General features: G+C 44.0%; 1 protein-coding gene across 1 annotated transcript in view; it reads left to right on the top strand.

Annotated features, from left to right (window-relative positions):
* The window catches only part of LOC125303475 (coiled-coil domain-containing protein 33-like), a 66,913-nt gene that overhangs the window by 19,254 nt on the left and 19,947 nt on the right, over positions 1 to 27,712 (top strand). The window contains exons 4-6 of the mRNA XM_048257239.1: positions 2,409 to 2,572; positions 12,314 to 12,447; positions 16,872 to 16,981. Coding sequence (XP_048113196.1) covers positions 2,409 to 2,572; positions 12,314 to 12,447; positions 16,872 to 16,981 — 408 coding nt within the window. The remainder of the gene's footprint in view (positions 1 to 2,408; positions 2,573 to 12,313; positions 12,448 to 16,871; positions 16,982 to 27,712) is intronic.

Here is a 27,712-nt window from a genome sequence, read left to right as displayed (position 1 = left end):
TCTCTCTCTCTCTCTCTCTCTCTCTCACTCCTCTCTTACTCTCTCTCTCTCTCTCTCTCTCTCTCTCTCTCTGTCTCTTTGTCTTGTTTGTCTCTCACCCACACATTGTAGCTCTGTCCACCTCTTTCACTCCAAATCTTCGGACTCTTTTTTTCCCTTCAGCATTTTATCCACTTCCAAAGCCTCCACATTCTCCTCCCCTCCTCCACCTCCCTCTCTCCTTCTCTCTTCCTGCGTATGAAATGTCTTCCTGCAGTGCTGAATTATTGACAAGTGTGTGGTGTCCCAGGAGAGCGAGAGAGTGTGGTCGGCAGGAGCAGGGCTCTGGCAGCCCTGAGCCATCCTGGAGAAAACACACTCCAGTCTCCATACTGGGTAGCATGGACAAGGACAGGACAAGATCTAGAAATATTTTACAGAGGGAAAAAAACCCATTGTTATTATGTATTATTTATGGTGGTGGTGTTGTTTTTATGATGTTGTATGTTTTTTTTATATATTAGTATTATCAGTGGTATTGCTTATGGTCATGTGAAATCATTACTTTTTAACATAATGTACAGGTTTTATTGACTTTCATATCTCAAGTCGATACTTAAAGTGTCACTAAATTGGAACACTTGTTTTGTATTCATAATATTTCCTCAGGTTTGAAAGCTGACCAATTTGTCTTTGCTTTAGTTGAGTCGCTGAGTCATTGGGAAGTAGTGTGTTGACTGTTGATGCAAAAATAATTAAAAAGAAATCATAAAAATAACAAACATGAAAATACCTTTCCAAAGGTAAAAAGGAAAAGTATTTTCAAGTACTTTTAAGGATATATTTTGATGTCTTATAGTAGAAATGTTCTCTGCAGCCAACACTAGTAGACTGAAATGAGTGAAGTATTATCCATCCTTATAAATAATTATACTCCCATATCTCCCTAATTTCTTGGCAAACTATTATTTCATGTGGGACTCGGTTGCTTTACCAGGAAGGTCTTTCGGAGTAAACAAGGTGAACATGTCTTGAAGTTACCTATGTCAACTGGCCTGAACTTATTTAGTGCTCACTAAATCTCTCTCACATTCTGCTGCTTTTTAACATAACCCAAGGCTCACAAGACTTGTGATTGGGCCGGTGAGGTGTTGGGGCGGCTGCCAATGCCGCTCACGTTGGGTTGGGGTTGAATGTGTCCCTTTGTCCCATTAAGCACCACGGCTACGTCACCACAGCACACAGGCTTCCCTTAGCCAGCTGATGGTGTTTTAGCTTCTCTGCACTATTCATCATTCCTCTCCTCCTACATATCCAAATAGGCTTACTAGGTAAGAAGATGGAAAAAAACCTGCTGTAGCCCAGCCTTGAAAAAAAAACACAACAACTTTATTCCAGGAGGCATGAGCTTTGTGTGGAGGGCCGGTTTAGTGTATAGGGGAATGTTGATTATTTCCAACGGGCCGTGGCCCTTGCTCCGGAGACGGATGCCGTCTCATTGTCCCGACGGTGGTTATTCTGCCCAGCTTTTATTTCCGCTCGAAAGAGACCTCCATCACCCCTGAGCGGCGAACAATGTCCAGTGTCCCAAGGTTCGCTAAATTGACTTCCCAGAATGAAAGCTTTCGGTGCCTGCTGTGAAAAGCCATTTCTGCTGCAGCCACAACTGTTGGCAGATTACCTGTTGCCTAGGAACCAATAGACCTTGATGCATTGCTCTGCCTTAACCAAGGTCTTCATATTATTCTACAGGACTGAGACTTTTGGCGGTTGTGATTGGCCAGCTGACTCTAATGTCTGACGATTGCTGTTAAGTCATCATCCTATTTCTCCAAGCTTAGGGACATTCCAGCAATGCTTTACACACTTAAGCACAGCAGAGAGACTGGTAGTTTCGGTTTTCTTTTTTTAGAGAGTCTTACTGGCTTACCCCATGATGAGTGATTAACGTTTTCTGGAAGGTCAATTTAAGGGAAGTGTAATGTTTTTGCAATGTTTGTTCAGCTAGAGAGCAGAATGTTCAACTAGTAATTTGACAGGAATAAGTTGAAAAGACTATTTGAATTGTGTGCCTACAGTATCTTCACACCAGTTCCTTCCACAGGGACACAAACGCTCAATGTTTGCATATGTAGGAGAGACATGGATCTGCTTTCATGTCTGTGTGTACATTATGTATGTGTATCACTATATGCCTACTGTATCTTATCTTTTCCCACCCATGTAACTGTGTGTGTTGTTTGTGTGTGTGTGTGTGTGTGTGTGTCTACCTATAAATGCACTTGTGTACTGTATGTGTGCATGTTTTTATGACCACCTGTGTAAGTGTTGATGTTTTTTGCATGTTTTTGTACGTGTGTGTGTGTGTGTGTGTGTGTGTGTGTGTGTGTGTGTGTGTGTGTGTGTGTGTGTGTGTGTGTGTGTGCCAGGTGATCGAGTCTCCACGCTGCCGAGGTGGCATTGCCAGCTCTCTCCCCCTGCCGTGTGGTCACGTGTCCCGTCCCGGTGAGCTGGTGGCCTGCGTCATCGTGCACGGGGCCACCAGCTTACCGCCCCTCAGAGACGGAGGCGTCCCGCAGCCTTTCGCCTCACTGTGAGTCGCACCTCCCTCCCTCCGTCCCTCGCTCCCTCTCCTCATTCACACACACACACACACACACACACACACACACACACACACACACACACACACACACACACACCTTCTCTCCCTTTCTCTCAGCCTGAACACACAACCTCTCTCCTTATTTATACACACACACACACACACACACACACACACACACACGCACACACACACACACACCTCCTCTCTCTCTGCCTGAACACACACCCTCTCTCCTCCTCACCCAAACACACAGTCTCTGTACTGGAACACACAGCCTGCCTTATATACTGTACACATTCACACTCCACTAAATAGTTTATTGTGAGTGTTTAACATCATGATATGTTTCATAGATACGTAGGTAGATTACTTTATTGATCCCCAAAATTGCAGTGCAAAATTACAGCATACAGCCACAATTCACATGAATCACAATACATACATACGTAACTACACAAAATACACATCAAGGGTTGTGTGGATATACAGTATGTATACAAACTACTACTACTAGATAAAACAAACAGAATCATATGGATAAGAACATTATTTAGGATTTCTGCCATGTTGCTTATTTCATTTTCATTTAATTTTTAATAATTCATCATGCCTCAGAGTCATGCGTTCTGACCAGAGCCCCCCTGAGTTTCCGGCGTTTTCCATCTAATGAGTTTTCCCTTCTCCTCCCCGCTTGGCCATCTGCCTCACCTCTAGTAGGGAGACCCGGTATGGAGCCAGCACACAGCCCAACACAACGCCTGCTCGTAAACACCCAGCACTGGAGCAGGATCAGAGCTCCGCAGGCAGGCCACACACACACACACACACACACACACACACACACACACACACACACACAGCCATATCTGTAGCCATAAACAAGTTTACTGCTATGCTTATAATGAACCTCTATCTGTCAGAGTGTCTTATGCATTATGTAGGGTAATATTGATGCCTGCGTCTGATTTTAATTTAGATAGAGAGATACTCAAGGTCAGGGCTATTTGTGATGGTGCTGGGTGTGAGAGTTGATTAGTGTTACACCATGTTCTAACTGTCCTATCGAGTGTCAGCGATTACTTTGATTTGATGACTTTGTTTTCCATTAGAATGTTCTAACTGTATGCGACGCAAGCGAGTGTCAGCGATTACTTTGATTTGATAACTTTGTTTCTCCATTAGAATGTTTCAAGTGGATGTGAGCGATGCAGTGCTGTGCAGCGAGATGCGGCACGATGTTTTGAGCAGAATCTCCGTCAGACGCCCTGTTTCTATTTGCTCTGTCACTCGCGTTGTTCTGCTATGTTGAACAAGAAACACGACATATGGAACGCCGTATTCACATCGTGTAATGTATGTATTAGAACACTCTTTGAGTCTCCATGGTTACCATGGTGGTTCTCTCAACGACACTTTCAGGAAAACGCAGTCCAGACGAGCTCTAACACCTGATGCACACGCAGCGCAGAGCATCAGCTGATTTGCATATTATTTTCTCCTGCTGTGCTATTATTGGTCTCCTCTACGTCCATCCACGCTCTGATTGGCCCAGACCTGTGGGCAGGCACTGCCCCTGCGGTTCTTTCTGAATAGGCGCTAATGATGGGTCCACAAAGTGCTGCTTGCCATTTTTGTTAATCTATGCTGTGAGACAAGGAAGCAGGTTTTTCTACCTCTTTTATGAAGCGGAATGCACCACAGTTTAGCAGATATGGCTTTTTAAAATGGAGTAAATTGTTTTTTTTATATATATAAATATAAATATATAAATATATATATATATATATATATATATATATATATATATATATATATATATATATATATATATATATATAAAATATATATTTGTGTCAGATCCTTTTAAAATTCCTTTTTCCTCCCCTAGTGTGACAGGTCCTCTTATTCTAAAAATATAGGTGAAGAAAGTGACCCCTTTTGCTCCACCCACGCCCCCAACCAATCTGTCTAATGGGGCTTTTAGTGTCGGCGTGAAGGTTGTGTGCGTGCCTGCGAGCATTTGTGTGTGTGTGTGTGTGTGTGTGTGTGTGTGTGTGTGTGTGTGTGTGTGTGTGTGTGTGTGTGTGTCTTTAAATTTGGAGATTCATGCAACATTTGCCAATCTGCACACGCCTAGCTGGCCACATGAACTCTACAGGCAATGTGTGTAAGAGTGACTGCTCTCCCTTTCTCTCTCTCTTTCTCTCTCTCTCTCTCTCTCTCTCTCCTCTTTCTCTTTCTCTTTCTCTCTCCCTCTCTCTCTCTCATTCCTGTTTATGCTTCATTCTGTGAGTGTCGGTAGTACAGTATGTGTGTGTGTGTGTGTGTGTGTGTGTGTGTATGTGTGTGTCTGTGTCTGTGTCTGTCTGACTTTCTGTCTGTCTCTCTGTGTGTGTGTGTGTGTGTGTGTGTGTGTGTGTGTGTGTACTGTATGTGTGCACACATGAGGTTTGTGTGTGTGTAAGTGTGTGTGCATGAACAAAGACAAATGAAAAATTTAGAGTCCTCTCTGTGCCTGCACCACCATGTAGGATGTTTCCTCGCCAGGATCAATCATGTATTTTTCACCCATCATCGTGCCTGGTCTCTGGGCACATTCGTTTTTCATTACTCTGTGGTTGCACACCCCAGCACTTCTCCCATTTTCTTAAATTAAGATACGGCACTGTGATCGAGCCAGCAGACACACTGATATGCCACTCTCTTTATGTAGATGCTCTTCACCTAAACCTATAGCTTTCAATATTTGCTGTCTGGATTAGAGGCAAACTCTGCAGATCATATAGTATATATGTTTATTTCTTGCAATAAAGGATTCAAAGAGAAAAGAAGCCTCCGGTAAGTTCTGCACATGCAACTCCTCTGAGACTCACGTCTACATTATCTCAGGAGATGGTTAATGAGCAACTGAGCTATCTCTGTTGTTGACCCCGTTTCTAAGGATGCACTTTTGTCTGTTTAGGTCACTGTGACCCAGCATGAGGGTTATCGCAAGTCTAAGACTCATTCAAGATTGTCATGCTGTTGTTATTGTTGTTCCTGCGTTGCATCCTTTTGATTCTCATTAGGTGATATTGGTTCTTGTTCTACTGTGAAGTCAAACGTTAAAGAGTGAAATAGTACAGGAATTGAGATGTCTTTGTCTGTCTGCACCTGAATATGTTCTGTGTCCTCTACAGGCACAGACATCTGAGGAGAATGACTGAAGTGGTCAGTGGTAGGTTAAAATGCAGGATAATGACTGAAGTGGTCATTGATTGGTTGAAATGTGGTGTTGTTTGCCTATTTTCTCTCGGAATTGCATCAGTAAGCGATGGCTCTTCAACAAAGAACTATTTTTCAAATGTTCTGTTTTCTATTTTCCACACAACTGTTATGAAGGTCATGCCATTGACGTGTTGACCAAAGACGTGCTGGGAAGCATTATTTGTAGTGTATTTTGTGCATTTTCATACAAAGACAAAATGCCAGTACACAGAGTCAATAGAAACCCTCTCCCTGCTCGCTCTCTTGGGTGCGGAGCCTCAGTCAACGTTGTTCTCTCAGAGAGAGATGGGGGTAGACAGAGCTAATGTTTCTTTGCCTTTTGATCTGTTGCCTAAATAATGAGATACTCATGAATAATAAATAAAATAATTCAGTCTGACCTCGCGGGAGGTTTTGGGGGTGGGGGGCAGCGATGGACTGAAGTGGTTGGGTGGTTGGGGGGGTGTACGGAGGAGGAGCCCCCAACCCCTCCAACCTATAAACCCCCAAACTTGTGCAAGGGAGTAGGAAAGAGAGCAACGATAACCCCCACCCACCACCCCTCCCCACCCCAACTCATTATCACCATCACAGCCTGCAGCCTCATGCAGAGCCTCTTTAATCAATACCAGATTACCAAGCACACAATCACATACATTAAGTACATGTCCAGGCAGGAAGAATCAATCCCTGATTAGTGAGCACCTGGACAACAGCAGGGTCTGGGGCTCGACCTGCCTGCCTGCTGGGTTGTCGGTCAAAGCAGACTGTGGGTTAGTGGTTCATTGAGTAGAAAATGGCTGCCGTTTGGAGTGGTGGAGTAGCCACTATCGGGGCGGGCGTCACTTCAGAGGACGAGCTGCACTTCAGACGCCACCAGAGGGGCTTTTTCAAGGCACGTCGCCATCAATTTTTCATCAACAGCTGGCTTTGAGGCTGCTGGGGCAAGAGTGGGGGCAAGGCAGGCCGGGTGCAAATCGAAGGCTTCTAACAAACACCAGAGCTTTCTTCTACACGAGACGATGGAGAGATGGGGGAGGGAGACGGAGAGAGAGAGAGAAAAACAAAGGATGAAAAGAAAGCAAGCAGGCCTGATGATTGTGTGTAGAGGTGGAACAAAGGGCCGTGTTTGTGGCGGTAGTTGTTGTTTGTGCCCTCTCGGTCTTGCCTTGCTGTCATCGAGATGCCCGCTGGAGAAACAGCCTCCATTAAAGGGCAACAGAGGTACAGACAGGCAGCAGACTGCCCCAAATACCCCATCCCCCATATGCACCCTTCACTGAGGGGCAATAGATAGGAAAGAGGACCTGCAGTCTCACATAGGGACCAACAACAGTCTGGTGTATTCAGATTCTGTTTTTTTATTATTAAAAGAAAGAGAGTGGGTTGGAAAGAAAGGAAACAATGTGATTTATCATAAGGTATCAGCTTTTTATAACATCTTATTATGGTGATTTATAATGTGATTTATCATAAGGTATCAGTTTTTTATAATATCTTATTATGGTGATTTATAATGAATTGCTTTATCTAGATGTCTTTGATGAATTGATTTATTGTTTATTTTTGTTTTATTTTAATTTTGTACCTAAAGTGTTGACTTGAAGGGGTCACCTTTCAATTAATTTATTAACTAATCAATTCAAGTGAGTTTGAACTTGTGAAATCCATGAGGTCTGTTAAGCCTCTGTAACCTGTGACCGTGAGAGGAAAAGAAGAGTTCAAGTGAGCGAAGCCATTAGAGGCAGACAAATCTCGGCATCCACCACCTGTGAGAGGCCAACAGATAAAAGGAGGAAACCAAGAGAGAGGAATCAAGAGAAAGCAAGCCCTTGGAAAAAGTTTTTTTAAGAAAAATGAACAGGAGACCCAGACAAAAGAGGGAATCCTAGACATGGGAAAACGTGAGAAGGCGGGGGTTGGGTCCTGTATGTATGACATCACTGTGTATCATCCCTGGGCCGCGTCTAGCTCGATGAGTCACCCGTCTGTACCATTCGTCTGCAGGCCAAACGTGAGAGCCAACGCTACATGCAGTAATCACACATCAGCTTTAATATCACAGCTATGATCCTTGACTGTCGAGAGATTGTAAGCATTCTCAGTTCAACATTTTCTAGAACTTCACAGAGAGCTACTTTGTCTCCCAAAAAAGGCATTGGGTTGAGCAGAAAGCATGTAGTAGAGCGGGGTTAAATCAAATCAGGTGTGTGTTATCGGGGAACGACCCCGGGCACATTAGATTATGGAGTCTGATTTGAAATTGGGTCCAGCCTAATGGCTTGGAGCAGCAGTTTGGCATGCAGTGCAGTATTAGGACAAAGCGCCACACACTTCTCTCTAATCTTTTGATCTAATGGCAGGCAGTGTACAGTAGGTCAGATTCCAGGCAGACATTTGATCGATAGTCATAAGTAATTCATAAAGAGCTCAGGGTTTGAGACCATGCAGCATCCCAGGACTCGGGAGCTTTGTTGGCAGGCCTGTGATGTTGGAAGCTCGGCAGCGATGTTATTTAAAGCAAAAATAATCCCATTGGACATGCATTGTGTGGTGCTACTCTAGTCATTTCACTTTGCCCAAAAACAGAACTCCAGCAGAACAGCAGCTAGAACAGTCAGTAGCAGTGAGACTGGTGAAAATATCACTGCTAATGATTGACTAGGGAGAGAGGCACAAACCATCCAAGTGGTTGTATATTGCTACATCATATGAGTACATAAAATCCTATGCCTCAGGACGAAGGTCAGTCATGGTCACTCATGCTATACTTAAAGTACATTGGTCCTGTTTGTGTCTTATTAAGTCAGCATACTGAAGAAGTGCCCTCTGTCCGACACCAATTACCGGCTCATCCAAGCTTTAAACCTAGCCAAATGACCGTGACCCATGTAAACGCTCATCAGCCTTGCTCAGATGGGCAGATTTCTTGTGTGGCCAGACTTTCCTGGCTTCTCAAACTACTAGAACTACCTGAAAGTTATCAGTCAACTTAAAAACACATCAAACATTGTTGCACAGACTGCTACTATTGCCTTATGGCTTTTGAAGTAAATCAAACAGATGAATGGTCTCAAGCTGTGTGTGTGTGTGAGAGTCTGTGTGTGTGTGTGTCTGTGTGTGTGTGTGTGTCTGGAGCGCTCGTAGCGGAGGTCTCTGGGAGTGACTGCAGATTTAATGAGAGATTTCCCGTCACCGCTAGCCTCCCGGGGGCGCCGCTCCCACCGTGACGCTAATGCAGCTTGACTTGTAGGGCCTTGTTAAGAGAGGCCTCCGCGCCGTGCCGCGGCCAAGGGCTACTGTGGAGCAGGGATTTGAGGAACAGCAGCACCAGAGCAGAGATGGGAGGCTCTGGGATCTTTAAAACTTAATACTCACAGCAGTTTGGCTGGATTCAAATCCACACTTTACTCTTGAAATGTACACAGCCAGGACTTCTAAAAGGGAAATTAAAGTTTAACACCAACAAGCCCTCCGGCTCTCTCTCTCTCTCTCTCTCTCTCTCTCTCTCTCTCTGTCTTGTTATTTCTCTCTCTCATTCTGTCTCTCCCTTTCATCTCACTGTATTTCTGTCTCACACTCTCAGACAGCAATGTGAAATGTATTAACTCTTTAGTTTATCACCACGCTATAATCCCTGATTACTTTTGTCCTTAAAATGTTTCACTCATGTAGCTCATTAAAACGAGGATTCCATTTCACATGCTGTTGTGTCCATCATCTCAGGCACTGGCAGATTTAGCATGTCTTGCTGTTTTGCCTAAAAACTACCCAAAAGGGCAGGATGGTCAGAAGTCTGAAGTTCTTGCTTGTCCTGCTGCGTCCAAGTAAAATGTGTGTGAGTAAGGGCTTCTGCACTCCCAGTTTAATGAATGGAGAGAGGCAGAGAGGGCGGAGGACTGTGCCTGCACCTTCAAACAACTAGAGCATGAACGCAGCGCTTCAGAGGGGAGATGGAGGAAAGACCGAATTGGCCGGCGACCAAGCGGAAGTCGGCCAATCAGAGGGCCAGTTATCGAGGTCACTGGTACCACTGGAGAAGTTTGTTGCTCTCGTGATAGACTGGCAGCCTAAAAACAGAAAGTTCTTCTACTTCTGATTTGTACTTCTCTTTGGGAGACGGGTGATAATGAAGGTCGTCCGTTTGTTAGAGAAGAGAGCTGCCAGGTCACCTCCGGTCATTAGCCTCCCAATGAAACTGAACAGATTCAGTGGGCGTTGTGTCCTTTCTGTCCACTCCAAACTTTCTCTAGAAGAGATCTTTGAGATAACAAGAGAAGTCAGTTTGTCTATTGTACTGTAATATGTTTTTGTATTGCCATTGCATATCCCTTGTGGGGAGTGGTCACCTCATTATGGATACATCAAGAGACGGACTAGCCGCTGTGTTTTGTTTACCTTGAAACAAGCTGCAGTTGTTTTTTGTCCTGTAATGGAAAGACAACATGAGGAAAGTTCATCTTTAGGGCTCCTCTTGTTTTTTTGTGTGTGTGTGTGTTATGAGAAGTGCATCGTAACTGTTTGATGTGTGGTATGAATGTAGTGTTTTTGATGTGAAAAGTTTGATGTGTGTGTGTGATGTGTGTTTTGTGAAGGCATACCTCCATCAAACTCAAAGGATGGAGGTTCAAAGGAAACAGAAGTAGAACAAGCAGCGTCTGATGTTAACACACATTCTCACACAACCTCTTTGTCTCTCATCTCTCTCTCTCTCTCTCTCTCTCTCTCTCTCTCTCTCTCTTTCCCCCTGTATCCCTCCCTCTTTCTCTTTTATGTGTAGAGTTTGCAGCTCTCTGTCCATCTCAGTCCTCCTGCATTGCTCATGGAAATCCCGGCTGCCTCGTCTGCCTTGAGGCTGGAGGCTTCTTAATCTCAGCTGCCTCGTCTGCCTTGAGGCTGGAGGTTTCTTAATCCCAGCCTGCAAGCCGGTCCATATGACAGTAGCAGGGGAAGTAGTGGGGGGGTGTATTGGGGGGGTATTTGTTTAAACTAGAAGAGGGGGTATTGGGGGTATTTGTTTGAACTAGGGCTGTCAATCGATTAAAAAAAATAATCTAATTAATTAAATACTCTGTGATTAATTAATCTAAATTAATCGCATATATATTTTTTGCTGTGAAAGTATTTTAAATATTTAAATTCAAATGAGTAATTGAATAATCAGCATTAGTGACATTAAAGTTCAAAAACTCTTTTATTATTATTTTCACTGTTCAAATAATGGCCATAATAATCTATGATATGACCTAATATGCTGAGGAAATAAATTCAAAAGTGCTTCGGGAAGAAGTTTTTTTTGTTCACATACAAGGCATTTCAGGCCACAGATATAACCTAGGGTACACAATGAAAATAAATTAACACTCCCCTCAATGTCAACACTTGCAGACATTGCAAAGGACTTTATTTTCAACACTTTATTTTTTTCAACACCATCAGGCCGCTTTTTAAAAGTAAATGTTCCAATCAATGATCTAGGCAGCACATTTTCTTCTCTCTCCTTCATTTTACAGTCTAATTTTTACTGACTAGAACGGCTTGGGGTCAAAGGTCATATGGAATCGATTAATCTGCACTCATTTTTTTTAATCAGTTATTTTTTCTCAAATTAATTAATCGAAATGAATCAGTTATTTTGACAGCCCTAGTTTGAACTAGAAGATGGGGGTATTGGGGTGGGGAGTATTGGTTTGAACTGGAAGAGAAGGTGGGGCTGTTAGTGTTAGGGGCACTCTGAGATTAAGGCCAGCTCCCCTCACGAGGTCTGTCAGGTGTGAGCAGAGGGGCACGTGGAATGTGTCTTGCTCTCTGCTCAGGCAAGGATTAGGGTCCCAGGAAGAATTAGGGTCTCCAGGAAGGAGAAAGTAAGCGTGTGTGTGTGTGTGTGTGGCTGTATGTTTGTGTGTTTGTGTGTGTGTTTTGGAGTGTATGTGCACGTTTCATTAGGTAGGTTAGCCAGGCTTTCACTGATTATTACAGCAGTGCAGTGCTGGAATACTGAATTGGCTGTTTCGTAAGAGAAAAGGTTTTGACACTGGGTAAATGTCAGGACTTTGCAACCAGGTTTCCTTGAATCTTCTTACTATATTGCATTGTTTGTTTAAAGATTATGTTTCTTGCCTAATCTTGTAAGAGAACCTGTATGCAGTTTTTATCTTTTCATTTGCTATCAGCTAATTCCCAATTTAAGACATTCCAACCTTTCATCATGACTTTCTGTTTTGGCAAAGATTAACAACATTATGAAATGCTTTACAACCCAGATAAAAATGTGGTGGCAATATATTATGTGTGATGCAATAAAATCCATGTAGAATGCCTGCTTCTGCTTTGCCAAATATATCTGCAGCAGAGTGTGTGTGTGTGTGTGTGTGTGTGTGTGTGTGTGTGTGTGTGTGTGTGTGTGTGTGTGTGTGTGTGTGTGTGTGTGTGTGTGTGTGTGCGTGCGCGGCACGGCATTTGCGTGCATTTTCTCTACAGGGCAACCGGATCGTCGGAGGCCTGTGGGCGTCGGAGCAGAGGGGTGACCGACGGCACTCTGCAGCCCACTCACAGCCCCTCCTGGGAGGAGACACTGGCAGTCGAGCTCCAGGATGAGCAGGCCCGTGGAGATGGTGAGCCACGCAGGGTCAGACCACTGGGGAACGCTTTTTAGGCCTCATGCTCAGTGCAGAGAGTTACGTAGGGTAATAGGGTCGCTCGCGATCTCCCTTCAATTTAAAAGACGGGAAACCATATTTGATCCTTATTACTGCGCTTCTTTGCATCATCAAATCTCTGCTTAGTGGCTGCACATGCAGACAGTGCTCACAGACTTTGCAAACTCTGTTGGCAGAGACGGAAGAAACACTACCACCTTCGGGAAGTGTTAAAGCCTTTCAAAGAAATGGTCACAGGTACAGTCCAGGGTCAGTGTTTGGTAACGTAGTGCCGTGGCCACAGGTGGCACTGGTCCAGTAGTCAACGTGACTCATCGGGCACAAACAACTCTGAGAGCAAAACACGTCTGAAAACATTAGTGATGGGGCTTTGCATGCCTGGTGTAACTGGACCCAAATTGACTCAAGCGAAAACCTCAGCAGGGAGTAACTGGAGGGCAGAGCCAGGTTAGAGCTTTCACTTCCATGGGAGGGAGTGTTGTCCTTGTTATGCTTCATTTCTGCACCATAGAAAAGACAGATGCTAGTGCAGAAAAAGCCCTTTTTTTTCATTTGAGCAACCTGTGCTATTCTGCATTATGCAGATCCAGTGTGTGTCTGTGTCTGTGTCTGTGTCTGTGTGTGTGCAGGGATGGGCAAATAAAATACCAAATACCCATATTAAAAATGTATCAAAATAAGCTACAAAATACAGCAGCCAAAAAATGTCTCAAAATAAAATACTGTATTTTTGTATTTTCAAAATACTACAAAATACATCTTTCTAAAAGCCTTTTTCGTCCATCCCTTCACTTGTACACTACCTGGAAAAACATCTGAAAGCAAGAGACTCCTTCCATAATCAGTCAACAGATTAGATATGCTGACCCCTCATGTTAGACATTCCAATATAAACCTCTGCCAGGGTCCGCGTTCAAGTCACATTAATACCATCCAATCAGTTAAGCCAATTAGAAGCCAATTATTATGACATTATCAATCATTTCTTATTTAAAATGTGCAAAATTGGAAATGTCCTTGTTTGAGGTATCTTGTCAAGTAACCATATCACTGAAATATTCCACAGGTCAGAGAACATAGACACATTTAAAGTCTTGAAAAAAACTGTAAAACATAAAAAAGAAAGGAAAATAGCAAACTCAAAGTCCTTTGAGAAGTCCTTGTGCTGTCCTTGTGTGAGCAAAGGAGTGTGTGTAACCTTAGCTAGTCCTGTCTCCTCAGTTGATGCCTTTAAGCAGAGGGGCTTGACCATGCGAGGGTGCCACAGACAGACAGAGACAGAGATTTTGTGCTTTTTAGATAGTTAGATAGATGTCATCACAGTGTTTCAAAGAAAGTATTTTACAGTATTTTGAAAATACAAAAATACACCACACTGAAGTATTTTGAAACAAAATATGAAGGCATTTTCATCATCTCATAAATAAAATACAAATTACAAAATAGTATTTTGTATTTTAAATAGATATTTTAAATACATGTATCAGAAATACTGCCCATCCCTGTGTGTGTGAATGTGTGTGTGTGCGTGCATGTATGTGTGGGTGGGTGTGTGTCTGTGTGTGTGTGTGTGCATGCATGTGTGTGGTTTGTGCTGTAGCAGAGAAAGTAATCACCAGTGAGAGCCGTCCTGCTGAGCCTGTGACGGTCAGTGATGTGGGGAGGAGATTTTCAAACAGCAGCACTGTGGATCTCTCTCTGAATCCCATCACCACTCAGTATTCCGCTCAGTGTTCTCTTTGGGCGGGAAGGGAACGCATTGCATGGTCAAGATGTTGGATGTTGGAATAAAGTTTATATAAGGCTGTTCTAGTTCACCCCCTTTTCTCACATCTAAAATCCCTTCACAAGGACAAAATGCCCTTTCTCATCCATATGCATACAGCGTGTGTGTGTGTGTGTGTGTGTGTGTGTGTGTGTGTGTGTGTGTGTGTATGAAGTGTGAGGGGGGTGATGGTGGATATGTGTGTGTGTGTGTGTGTGTGTCTGCCTTTGACAGTGGGGAAAAGAACATCAAATCAAGGAGGAGAAATAAATCTGCTGTATCTGGTCTTGTGAGCATCTGTTGCACATGACTGCCCCTAACAGCTCAATACGCTCTTCTGTCTCTATCACTCTCTCTGTCTCGCTCTCACAGTTCTGTTTCTCTTAGTTATATCTCTCACTATCTCTGTCATCCTTTCTCTCTCTCTCTCTCTCTCTCTCTCTCTCTTTCCTTCTGTTTGTCTTATACTCTCTCTCTCTTCCTCTCTCTTCCTCCTGTGTGCTCATCCTGTCTCTTTCTCTCTCTCTCTCTCTCTCTCTCTCTCTCTCCTTTGCAGCAGAGAGAACAGAGAGGGATTGAGGGACAAATCTGTGTGTGTGTGTGAGAGAGTGTGTGCGTGTGTGTGTGTGTGTGTGTGTGTGTGTGTGTGTGTGTGTGTGTGTGTGTGATTGCTTGGCCTTGATCTGGCGGCGAAGTGAAAGGGCTCTCTGTCGATGATAATTGCTGAGCGTGGGTCTGATTATTCCAGCCACACGCTCTCCGCCCGTTAAGTGACAGAATAATTACGCCGAGGACTTAATGACTCTCGCACACAGTGGAGGAGAGGAGGGAGCGGTTGCCACGGACGCGTCGGGAATACTGATGCCATCGACCAGGAACAGAGGGAGCGTTGTCGTCGTGGCGACTCCAATATTCGTTGTGTCGCAGCGGCCTCCCATTTTTTTGCGCAGCTTTTCCATTTTTCTCCTCCTCCGCCTCTCTGGCACTGCGGAGGCATGTGATTGGACGCAGGTGGACGCAAGGGGCCGGCGTGAAGTTGTTTGCGGGGCGCATAAAAATAGCTGTAGCCGAGGCGGGTGGAAATAGGCAGCCGATCGGCAACACCACGCTGACGAAGAGACAAAGAGGCGTCCGTGTTGGAGACTGAGTGACAAGAGCAAGAGAATTGGAAGGCCAGGATGCTTTCAGAGCCAAAGACCTGTCTGGGAGAGCCGAGGCTGGTCCAAGCCAAGTCTGTTGGCCCTGTTTGAGTGTGGGTAGAAGGGGGGGGGGTGTCTATCACCCTGGGGTGCTCTACTCAGGAGAGATTTACAGGGGATGGCACTAAGGATTTCCCCTCTACCTACACACACACACTCACACACACTCAGAGATGCCTCAACAAGTCCTTGGTCCTTTTCCCAGTAGAGAATTATAGTGACTGGCACAGAGGCTTCCTCTCCGAATACACACACACACACACACACACACACACACACACACACCACACACACACACACACACACACACACACACACACACACACACACTGAGGTGTTTGCTGCTGCTGCTGTTGCCATGCCAGGGGAGTGTTACCCTGTGCTTGTGCCTTGGGCTGGGCTGCTCTTGGTGATCTCTTTTAGGGGTCAGGCTTGGTGATCTCTTTTAGGGGTCAGTCTTGGTGATCTCTTTTAGGGGCCAGGCTTGGTGATCTCTTTTAGGGGTCAGTCATGGTGATCTCTTTTAAGGGTCAGTCTTGGCGATCTCTTTTAGGGGTCAGTCTGTCTGACTCTGCCCGCTCATCCTCCTGCTATCAGAAGATCCCTGGAGGAAAACGGTGGAGTTTGTCCTCAGTTCACAGCTCCAGACAGCAGAAACACCTCTGAGAGGCGCTCAAGAGTGGAGAGGGGGAGAGTGGGAGTGTTAAAGGGAGAGAGAGAGAGGGAGAGCTAGAGAAAGAGAAAATGAGAGAATGGAGTGATGAAGGAAAGAGAGAGAGAGAGAGAGAGAGAGAGAGAATTAAAGTGAAGTGTGTTGGACTGCTAGGGGAACTGCTCCCTCAACTGACACTCTCCCAGTTTTTCACCACTCGTACTCTCTTTTCTCATCAAAACATACTGCTAAGTTTAGCATCCGACATCTGGAGGATGGCACTTTGCCATGTTGGCGTCAAGAAACCTGAAGACAAGTCTGTATCTGTGTAATGGAGCCACAGTGTCTCTATTATTGGAACTTTCGTTTGTAAACAGGAAATATTCATATCTGCCAGCAACTAAAGTAGCCAGGCAGCTACCGAAAAAAAAACCCGATTGTTTTTGTTTTTTTTGTACCGACAGTACTCGTGACCTCGAGAAACAGAGATCTATGTGGAAAAAGTGCTGGATTTCTCCTGTAATGGGTTCACTTGTCCCATGATAGAATGCATTTGTATATACTGGTAAATTTAGAAAGTATTTTGATGTAGAACTAATACAAAGATTCTATAGTTAGCTTTATCAACTGTCTCTGACTAATATGTATGTCTTGTGTAGGACTCTGATGTAGAACTCTGATATAGAACTCTGATATAAAACTCTGATGGAGAACTCTGATGGAAATTCTGACATTCTGTCCTCTGTGATTGGTGTGTCTGCAGTGCTGGTGCTGAAGGTTGCAGACAGCGGGAGCAGGGAGCTGCTGGCATACTACCGGCTTCCTGTGGCTCACCTCCGGCCTTTCCAGCACTACCACCTGGAGCTGGTACAGGTACGCTTCCCTCCATCACACATCACTGTCACCTGGAACTGGTTCAGGTACAATTCCCTCCAGCATGTGTCACTGTCACAGCACTGCGTTAGCTAGCCACCTGGAGCTAGCACAGGTAAGCTTCTCTCCAACACATATCACTGTCAGCTAGCCACCTGGAGCTAGCACAGGTAAGCTTCTCTCCAACACATATCACTGTCAGCTAGCCACCTGGACTCAGAGCTGTTCACTTCTCCACCCGCAAGCATCAATGTTACAGTCAGTCCTGCATTGGTTTTCCATGCCCCATCAGACTCCCACCATATCTGTTACTGGTGTTGTGAGAGATCTGTGTGTCAGTTTTTTCCTTTTATTTCTAATGTGTCATTATTGGCTTGCTAGCCACCTTGTCATGCCCTCTCATAGCCATAATGGCGATGGCTATTGACTCAGTCAGTTGCCTCTTCCCCATACTCTTAGCCATCCAACCCTATTGGCTAGAGAGCCTTCCGTATCATCTTCTCTCTGTTGGAGCCTTCTGTTTGCACAGCCAGGCATATCCACCATCAGCCCCCACACACACACACACACACACACACACACACACACACACACACACACACACACATACCCCACCTCACTCGTGACTTCCTTTCTTAGGTCTTACCAGCTGCCGCCTTAAGACCTTGACAATTCCATCTGCAGTTCTGATTGGTCAAAACAAGTCCATGATGCTTTCTCAAAGGCATCCTCCCAGCCAATTAACAACACCCATCCACCCCCACCCTAGTCCTGCAGGTACAGCAGGCAGCTTTCTTCCTCCTGTTGGACCCTGGCCTCCTCCCCTCCTCTTCTCCTCCCCCCTTCTTTCCCTTCTCCTGTTTCTGTCCTTGACCCCAGTGGGAGATAATCCTTACCCTCCTTGACCACACACACACACACAGACACACACACACACACACTCAGACAGGCACATCGGCGGCATGGGGAATAGGAGATATGACACCCTCAGTTTTGAAAAGACTGCAATCGTTCCCTCTCACTTTTGATAACGGGAAAAAAAGCCTTACAAGCTAAATAATAGCCTATAAGCAGCTAAATAAAACATCTCATTAACAACACTACCACAGCCATCTACACTGCACAATCTCACTCTCACTCTTACTGCACAATCTCACTCTCACTGTGCTAGTAACAGTTGGATATCTGAAATGTTTGATCAGATTGTCTACTAACAACCACTATAGACTAAACCAGGCTACTTCTGTAGACTGTCTCCTGCTCATCCCGACATTAGCTATTCTCCTATTAAATAGCTATTTAACAGTGTTGTAATGTAACGGAGTACAAATACTTCACTTCACTATTTCACGTATCTGTACTTTACTTCGCTATTTAAATTTATGTCAACTTTCACTTTTACTCCACTACATTTCCTAGATAACATGTATACTTTCACTCCGTTATATTTCCACTAAGCATCTTCGTTACTCGTTACTAAAACATAAAATTAGAAGAAATGTGTGCGACTGCAATAAGGGAGGTTTGGCGAATCACTGCTCTTAGCAGGGCCGTAGTCACCATAGACATTGAGGGGGACGTGTCCCCCCCCCATATTCAAATATGACCAAAATGTCCCCCCCAATATATGGACATAGAAAAATTTATAAAGAAAAAAAACTCTGGAAACAGGAAACCAACAACCACCACCCTCTGAAATGTAATCAAACATAAATAACCTCGCATAAATAAGCCCCGCTTTAACCCTCTCTGACCCTACTGCGGTGAGGTAGGGCTGGCAACACAATTCTCACAAAACTTATTGGAAAGGTGTAGCACAGGCTAAGGAAATCCCATACATTTTGGGAGCCGATCAGACTCAAAGGGAACATTTTCCATATTGTAACCTATTCTTGCAATGATAGCGAAAGTGAAAAGTTTTATTTTAAATGATGAATTTGTGCAAGCCTGTGTCATTCATTTCTTTCACATGTCTTACAACATAAATAATGCATTAATATGCTAGTACTAATGCCAGGAATTACCCTGTTTATAGGCCTCTTAGAAATGGTTGTTGCATCTTGCATATTATTTAGATCGATTCGATCGTAGCATCCATGCAGGAAAAAGCGTAGGAATCAAATGTGGCGACGGCACACACAAGTTGGAAAAAACGTCGTAACAACTTGTTTGTTATTTTTAATAATATTTTTTGCATGGCCCTCAGACCCCACCACAGATTTGGTCCCCCCCCAAAGTTGACATCATGACTACGGCCTTGGCCTAAATTGCATTACGCACGCTCCACACGCTGCGCGCTCTATTTCAGCGCTTGTTTGTTGCTAAAGGACGCACAACTGAAACTGCCATGGAAGCACGAGGACCTACTGTAGGACCTCCCATTATCATAGACGACCACCCCGACGATAATGGTGGCTTCGGTGAACAGGGTGGTGGTGAAGAGAACGTCATACACCCGTGGCCGTATTTGCAAGAAATGTTTCTGTACATTGGCAGCTTTCTGTGAAGCTGAACCTCCATTAACTGCCTCAGCTGACCTGTGAAAGCCTATTTAGCATGCTAACTTGTCTTCAGTCCAAGAAAGCAAGACTGAATCAGGCGGGGTGGGTGTCGGGAGAATTCCCGGTGGGCGCTTCACTTTTGGGCGGTCGAGGAAAAAAATATTGACATTTGTCCGCGTTAGTCTATCTTTTCTTAAAGTAGGACCGTTCGCATTCTGTGCATGACACAAATGCAATGCTTCTGCATGGGTTGTAGCCTACGTGAGGGAGTTCTCCCTTCCCAAAAAGAGTTGGTTGGGTCCATATAGCCCGTCTTTTCCAAAAAGTTTTCTCAGGTACGGATAGCCAAGCCGGCCCTACAGTAGACACAAGCGTCAGGAAGGATGGATGGTAGAAAGAGGCCAGGACAGACTGAGCAGCAGATCAACCAGTCGACCACTGAAAATGATGAGCCGAAATTAGTGATGAGGGAGGCCATGACTACAGGGACAAGTAGAGAGGATAAATTAAAGTTATGTAATGTAAGACAGAGCAATTACCCTACATGATAAACCTATATGCCTTGTTTGCTCAGAAGAGGGTGTAGTAAAGGAGTAGGCTGAATCACCAAACAACAATATAGCCTACCCATGCAAAAAACATGTAGCCTAAACATTAGTTCAATATGCCTCTTTGTGGGGGCGTGGGATAGGCTACATTTCAAAGGCTTTCTTTCTTTCTTTCTTTCTGTTTTGTTAACTTGTGGAATAGTGGAATATTTTTTGTTAACTTCTTTGTTGAAGTGAATTATTATATAACCTTTACACATTTGTTGAACCGTGGTACTAATAAACACTACAGGATAGTAAGAGCTGAAATGTTGCTTCATTTATCCAATTTCCACCACTATGGAAAACGTGGGCCGGTCTTGGGCCTGAAACTCCCTGGCACTGAATTCTGGCAACTTTGAAAACCAGCTTCTTTTGAAGATGAACACCTTTTCAGTTTTAACTAATGACTGGCATATTAGTAGCTGGACATAGGTGTGTATGTGTGTGAGAGAGTGAGATGGTGACCTGGGGAGTAAGCCCTAGAAATGCTCATACCACATGACCAAAATGTTCTCCCTACCAACAAGTCTTTTTTTTTTTTTAAGAAAGAAATATTTTTCATTTTTACCTGAAGTTCATACAAAAGTGAAATTTCTGTTTCTGTTTTTTTCTTTCATAGAAGATATGGGAACCCTGAATATGCTTTATGCTTTACTATAAGAAAGCCAAAATAAAGTTCACAATAAAAGTTCAAAATAAAACCGCTTGTTTTTTACTTTTTACTTTTACTTCAAATACTTAAGTACATTAAATATCAGAAAATTACTTTTGATACTTAAGTACAGTATATATCAGATACTTTAAGACTTTTACTTAAGTAATATTCTAAAAGGTAACTTTCACTTCTACCAAAGTCTTTTTCTAGTATGATACTTGTACTTTTACTCAAGTATTGCTTTCTAGTACTTTATACAACACTGTTATTTAATATCCAACTCAGCTAGCCTACTGCTCATCAACTCGATACAAGCCTATTTTTTAATTGGGAAATGATTTTGCCTAAATCAAAGAGATAGTTTTGCATTTGCCTGAAGGGATGTAGCCTAGATGTTATGTTTGTTTCAATATTTGACATATTACATTTTTTTTATATATTCTAATTAATTCAATGCATTTAGATATTGTTGAAATGTTGGTTCATACTAATATTGAAGGGCAAAATAAATTGCAAATCATTGTTATTGTTATTATTGTCTGTTAATTTCTCTGACCTTTTACAGTGTGTTCTGGTAACTTGTAAAGCCATTCCAAGTGTTCCCTTGTATTCCCTAACATTACATCAATAACAAACATAGTGGAGAGTGCATGTTGATTTGGTCATTTGATTGACAGCTTTATACCAGACAGTGATCATGTGCGTTTGGATCATAAGAATATGATGATCTGTCTAAACTCTTGTTCATTCATAGCTGCATAAAATATCAATCCAATGTAGCTTTTAGAGTATTCAACCATTGGCCCAAGCAGTGTGAAATAACTCAAAAACAATAAGGGCTCTATCGTGCGTCCCAGCGCAATTGACTTTGTATACTTTCGGCGCTTTTGTCTTTCCTATTTTGCAGTCAAGCATATTGGAATTTTCCCTCCACAGATGCGTGCCTGTAAATTAGGGAATTCGATTAAGCCCACCGGGCGTGTTCAGGTAAAAAACGTTCACTGTTGATGTAAACGTTCACTGTTGATAATTCAGAAAACAATTCCTTAGACCAGGAACTCCCTGGTCTAAGTCTGTGGTATAAAATGCAGATGCTATTTTGAGGGCTAGCGTGAATGAATGTGTTGCACACCAATCTACAGACACCCCCGTGATAATATTTGTCCATTTCCCGGTTTTGTTCGTGTATTGGTGACCTAAAAAATTTGTAGCCTACAACATCTACATGCAATATATTTACAACAAAAGCCTAATATGACCTATTAATTTGGTCTATAGTTACCTTTAGAGGTAATCAGCGTGCACTTTAACATCAGCCTAAGCATTATTCCAGCTGCGCTAAGGTTTTGAATTTTTAGATTACATTTGTGCACCCATTCACATATTGTAAATAGCCTACTGTGCAGTTAATGGGATATACTGTGCAGAGTTGAAAAGTTAGGTCAAAAATATCCACTCATCACCATAGTTCCCATTAAACCATATATTTTCTCGAGGGAAATCAGTGTGGTGTCCATTAAGATGTGAACGTACACATTTTCATGAATCAATGGATTCAGTGAATTGCATGCCAATGCCATTTAAGCAACACGGAGAGAAGAGGATTAACTGACAGATCCCATTGTACATAGCAAAAAAAACCATGCATTCATAATCTCGTGATTCAGTGAGAGTGATCCCAAAACATCGGAAAGTATGTCTTTGTGACAATTCTGTATTACATTTTGTCAAGAGGAAAAATCAATAGCTGACAGTTCCTAACTGAACAGTAAAATTATAGCACTGTGAGCGCTCCTGGCTGCGCCTGGCAAATACGCCACCATAATAGCAATCAGCTATGGAACAAGCGTGCCTGTTGTTAAAGGGAATGTGAGATGACGCCCTGATTGGTTTATTGCACGTTACGCCCAAACCACACCCATGATTAATGTAGCTACTTCAGACCACCCCATTTTAGATTTGCGCCTGGCGCAACAGTCAAATATCCCACCGGTAAAATAGCATCAGCGCCCAAGATCCGCCCACAAAGTGACTTGCGTTTTGCGCAAAGACACTTCCGTTTCGAACCGTTAAAATATAGCCCTAAAAGTACAACTGCATAAGCGTAAAAGCGGAGACCTCCCACATAGCAAGAAGCTGGTCTGAGGGCAGATCTGGCATTCTGCCCATCCTCCAGTTTTGACCAAAACATATTTTGAAAACAATAAATCTTATTATCTTAATATTCTAGCAAGTTCAAAGCTCCCACCCATTTTTACTGACAAAATTTAAACACCTTGAATGAAATTTCTATGACTTTTCATGGCCTATAAGTAAGAAAGTACAAATTCTATGTACAAATTCATGCAAATTCAACACATGGGGTCTAATAATAATCTAATGTCTATTAAGACAGATCTTCTTACTTTCGTGTGCCATCCTATGCTATTGAGGGTTGAACAAATAACAACCGTTACTATCATATGAGCATAAGCCTGTCCATTGGTATAGAAAATAAGTTCAGATATTGTGGTCAAAGTAGCAAATGCTTAAGGGTATGCCTTTGTGTGGCTATATTGCCATGGTTACATGTGATCATGTGACCAGAGCAGCCTAAAGAGAGAGGGGGGAGGGGCATGATGATGCCAGTTGGGCAAGTATAGACGTGACAGGGGGTGAGTAAAGGGGCAAAAACTGACTCAAATAGCTTAGTCTAGCGTGGAGTTGGTTTGGTTTGAGTATTGATTGCATGATCACATGAGTCAGATGACAGGCAAATGATGTGCCCTTGAGAGGAAGGGTGGAGAAAGAAGACAGGGCGTGTTTCTCTGCACATCTGCTTTTTGCAATTGGTATTTTGTAATTCCATGGTATTTTACAACTTTCACATCCAGTAAATGATGGCTCAAGAGTGGATTATTGTGCCAGTGTTTTCCTGGCAATCCTCTGTAATCAAGTTTCCTGGCAATCCTCTGTAACCAAGTTTCTTCACTTAACTGAGATCATCGCACTCCCTCTCTCAGTCGCATATTTAAAGGTGCAGTGAGAAACTTTGCAGGAAGTTGCGTTTCTTTGTGTTTAGGTTTATATTTAAATTTATTAGCATTATATTATAACCATGAACCAAATGAAACACAGCAGAGAGGTAGGCTAGCTCACTCCTACCTTCAGTATTCCCAGGGTTTCGTTTTTTTGGGGGGGGACACGCTGCCCCCACATTATTTGTTTGCAGTTTTCTGGGCTGCCTAGAGAGACCGTTTTTTTTTTTTTACAGTGTACTCACGGAATGGGCAGCTAGCGGTCGCGAGGAGATGATTGCTGAATGTGACAAAAAATGTTATGGGCTTGAAATTATGTCAAATTAATCAATTATGATTACGGCTTTCTCTGTTTTTTCCCGCACTTTCCCATTTTCATGAAGAAAGTTATTGAATGGCATGTATGCCGTCTCCTACCTACGTCCCTGGTATGAAAAATGTCATCACTTTTCCAAAACTTTCAATGAATTTACTGAAATCCCAGATTTTTCCAGGCCTGGAAAATTGGGATTTTACAATTACATGACTTTTCCAGGTTTTCCATGACCGTGGGAACCCGGCAAGTGTAAAACATTATGATGGTCGACACAGTGGGTCAGAAGTGATCTGGAAGCCTGATTTCACTAGGCCTATCTGGGTTTTTGCTCGAAATTTGGTCCCCCTCACTGAAAATATCTTCCCCCTGCTCTCAGAACACACACACACACACACACACACACACAAAAACACACCACATACTGTACACACACACTGCACACATTACACTTACTAATGAAAACCACAAACCTACATACTTCCCTTGTACACTCCTGCACCACACACACACACACACACACACACACACAAACACACCACACATCATTCAAACCTCTTCTGGTACGTACGTAGCAGAAAAGGCTAGCAATACAGTGTGTGTGTGTGTGTGTGTGTGTGTGTGTGTGTGTGTGTGTGTGTGTGTGTGTGTGTGTGTGTGTGTGTGTGTGTGTGTGTGTGTGTGTGATGCCAGTAGAGACAGGGGAGTTGAGGGGCACCTGAGTCTGTTGGTATTGAGCCGGGGTGATCGCCTTGGGCAGAATCCATCAAAGGACACTGAGCAGAGCATGAAAAAGACCATAAATAATCCATGCTAAGCTACGCTACGGCACGCTACACTTCCCCCTGCAATATGCCAGCAGTCTGGTGTGAAAGCTGGTTTAATGCCTAATATAATATAATTGTTTAGTAAGCTTTTTGCATCAGTGAAGGCTTTTGATCTGAAGCTAATAAAATGAAGGGAGACTCCCTGGTTTATGAGGTGATGTCTCTATTCTCAGGTAGAATATACAGCAGAAGTAGAACAGTACGTAGAACAGCTTAAGTCAACATTTTGTGATGTTTTGTTGTTGTTGGCAACAATTGAGGTAAGTAAAAAACACACGGCTATGTCTGATGTTCCTGTGTGTGTGTGTGTGTGTATCTTTCATCTCTTCTATAAAGCTCAAAGAGCGATTCCACTGAGAGGATGGGGGAGGAGGGCATCCTTTCCACTCACTCCTCACCCAGTATTTGCACCCAACATTTACTCTACCCTTCATTTCCACGAATAAACACACACACACACACACACACACACACACCTCCAGCATCTGTGCTTTACTGTCTACATCGTTCTGGCATGGATATGACAGCCCAGTATCAGATGGGTGGCAGGTCCTCTCCAGTGCCCTGTGCTGTTTACACATGATGGATTCAGCGGAGATCCTCCCTCCCTCTCCCTATGCTCCCTCCTGCTGATGTGGATTCAGGAGGTGTGTTCTGCTGTGTGTTCTGCTGTGTGTTCTACTGTGTGTTCTGCTGTGTGTGTGTTCTTCTGTGTGCTCTGCTGTGTGTTCTGCTGTGTGCTCTGCTGTGTGTTGTGCTGTGTGTGTGCTCTGCTGTGTGTTCTGCTGTGTGCTCTGCTGTGTGTTCTGCTGTGTGTGTGCTCTGCTGTGTGTTCTGCTGTGTGTGTGCTCTGCTGTGTGTTCTGCTGTGTGTGTGTTCTGCTGTGTGTTCTGCTGTGTGTGTGTTCTGCTGTGTGTTCTGCTGTGTGTGTGTTCTGCTGTGTCTGCAGGGGTCTCAGCTCCTCAGTCATCTGCGCAGCATCAGTACCAGGGGAGGGAGATCAGTGGCAGCACTGCTAATGAGAGCAGCTGGGCGCCCTGCGGACCGAGTGGGTCTGGAGGCCCTGGGCAGCGTCTACCGAAGACGGAAGGAAGAGGAGAAGAGATGAAGGAAGAGATAGGGACTGGGAGCATTGTTTGCTTCTCCTGGGGAAGAGGGGGAGGGAAGAGGAGAGGAGAGGAGAGGGGGGTTGTTTACTTTATCCTGAGGAAGAAGAGCATACAGATTGTTTATATTTTGCAGAAACGGACAGGAGGAGAGGAGAGGAGGAGGAGGAGAGGAGAGGTGAGGTGATGTGCATGATTCTACAGAGGAGGAGGAGAGGAGAGGTGCCCACAAGAAGGAGAGCAGTAAAGGGGGAGCAGGCTGAGGAGTGGAGATGGATAGTACAGGAGAAGAGGAGGGAGGAGGAGAAAGTAGAGGATCAGAGATGTGACAGGAGGAGGAGAGGAGAGGAGGGAAAAGGAAAGGAATTGGGGAAGATGCAAGTAGAAGAGGAGGGGAAAGGAGGATTAAAAGAACATAGAGAGAGGGGAAGAGATGAGAAAAGGAGGGAGGAGCGGAGGAGGGAGGAGAGGAGGAGGAGGGAGGAGAGGAGCGAGGAGGAGGGAGGAAGAGAGCAGCAGGGCAGAGATCTTACCAGAAGAGAGTAGAGGGGTTTGATGAGCTGATGGGTTTGGCTGGAGGACATTTGATTGGAGGTAGGGTTTGAGCTGATATAAAAAAGCTCTGGGTGTGGGGGTGTTGGAGGAGAGGATAGTGTGTGTGTGTGAGAGAGAGAGAGAGAGAGAGAGAGAGAGAGAGAGGAAGAGAGAGAGTTTGTGTGTGTGTGTGTGTGGGAGAGAGAGAGTGGGAGAAAGAAGAGTGTGTCATTTGTGATCAGATCAGTATGATTGTGTGTGTGTGTACTGTAAGAGAGAGAGAGCGAGAGAGAGAGAGAGAGAATGCAACTGTCTGTTGGTTGGGTGTTGGGAAATGGAATGGGAAGATTGTGTTGTGAGTGTGTGGTATGGGGGATTAAATACTGAATTATTGTTCTGTGTCTGAGTTTTTGGTTGAGGTCTGTGTATGATTGTGGCTGTGTGTTTTGTACATTTTGTATTAAAAGTGGAAAATAGAACTGTGTGTGTGTGTGTGTGTGTGTGTGTGTGTGTGTGTGTGTGTGTGTGTTTGCCCGTAGCTGTCTATGTCTAGTCCAAGTCCACTGGGAAAGTTTACACACGATCGGCCTCTCCTCCTCCATTCTCCTTCTCTGTCCCCCCTCTCTCCTCCTCCCCCTTCTCTCTCCTCCTCCCCCATTCTCCTTCTCTGTCCCCCCTTCTCTCTCCCCCTCTCTCATTCTCCTTCTCTGTCCCCCCTTCTCTCTCCTCCTCCCCCATTCTCCTTCTCTGTCCCCCCTTCTCTCTCCTCCTCCCCATTCTCCTTCTCTGTCCCCCCTTCTCTCTCCCCCTCTCTCATTCCCACTCCTCCTCTTTTCTGCCCACATCAGTTTAGTAGACTGAAACGCATCAATTATTCATTTCTAACTCACTGTCCTCTGCACTTCAGGCAATCCAGCCATATTGAGTGAGTGTGAGTGTGAGTGTGCGTGTGTGTGTCTTGTGTCTGTTTTCTTTTTTAATTCCGTGGAGGAGCGCTGGATAGCTGTTTCTCGGTGCTGTTGCCTTCTTCACTGCTCACCTTTTATTTGAGTCGCCATCCTGAGTAGAGCAGGCGTGACCATTAAACATTAACATGCCATAAAATAAAACACAGTGCATCCTGAGATGGTCAACTCAATAACCAAACACACATTAACCACACACACACACACACACACACACACTAAC

Source organism: Alosa alosa, chromosome 11, assembly GCF_017589495.1.
Source record: "Alosa alosa isolate M-15738 ecotype Scorff River chromosome 11, AALO_Geno_1.1, whole genome shotgun sequence".
In the NCBI taxonomy this organism is placed as follows: Eukaryota; Metazoa; Chordata; class Actinopteri; order Clupeiformes; family Clupeidae; genus Alosa; species Alosa alosa.
Note: the sequence above shows the minus strand (reverse complement) of the source record. Positions and strands in the feature narration are given on the sequence as shown.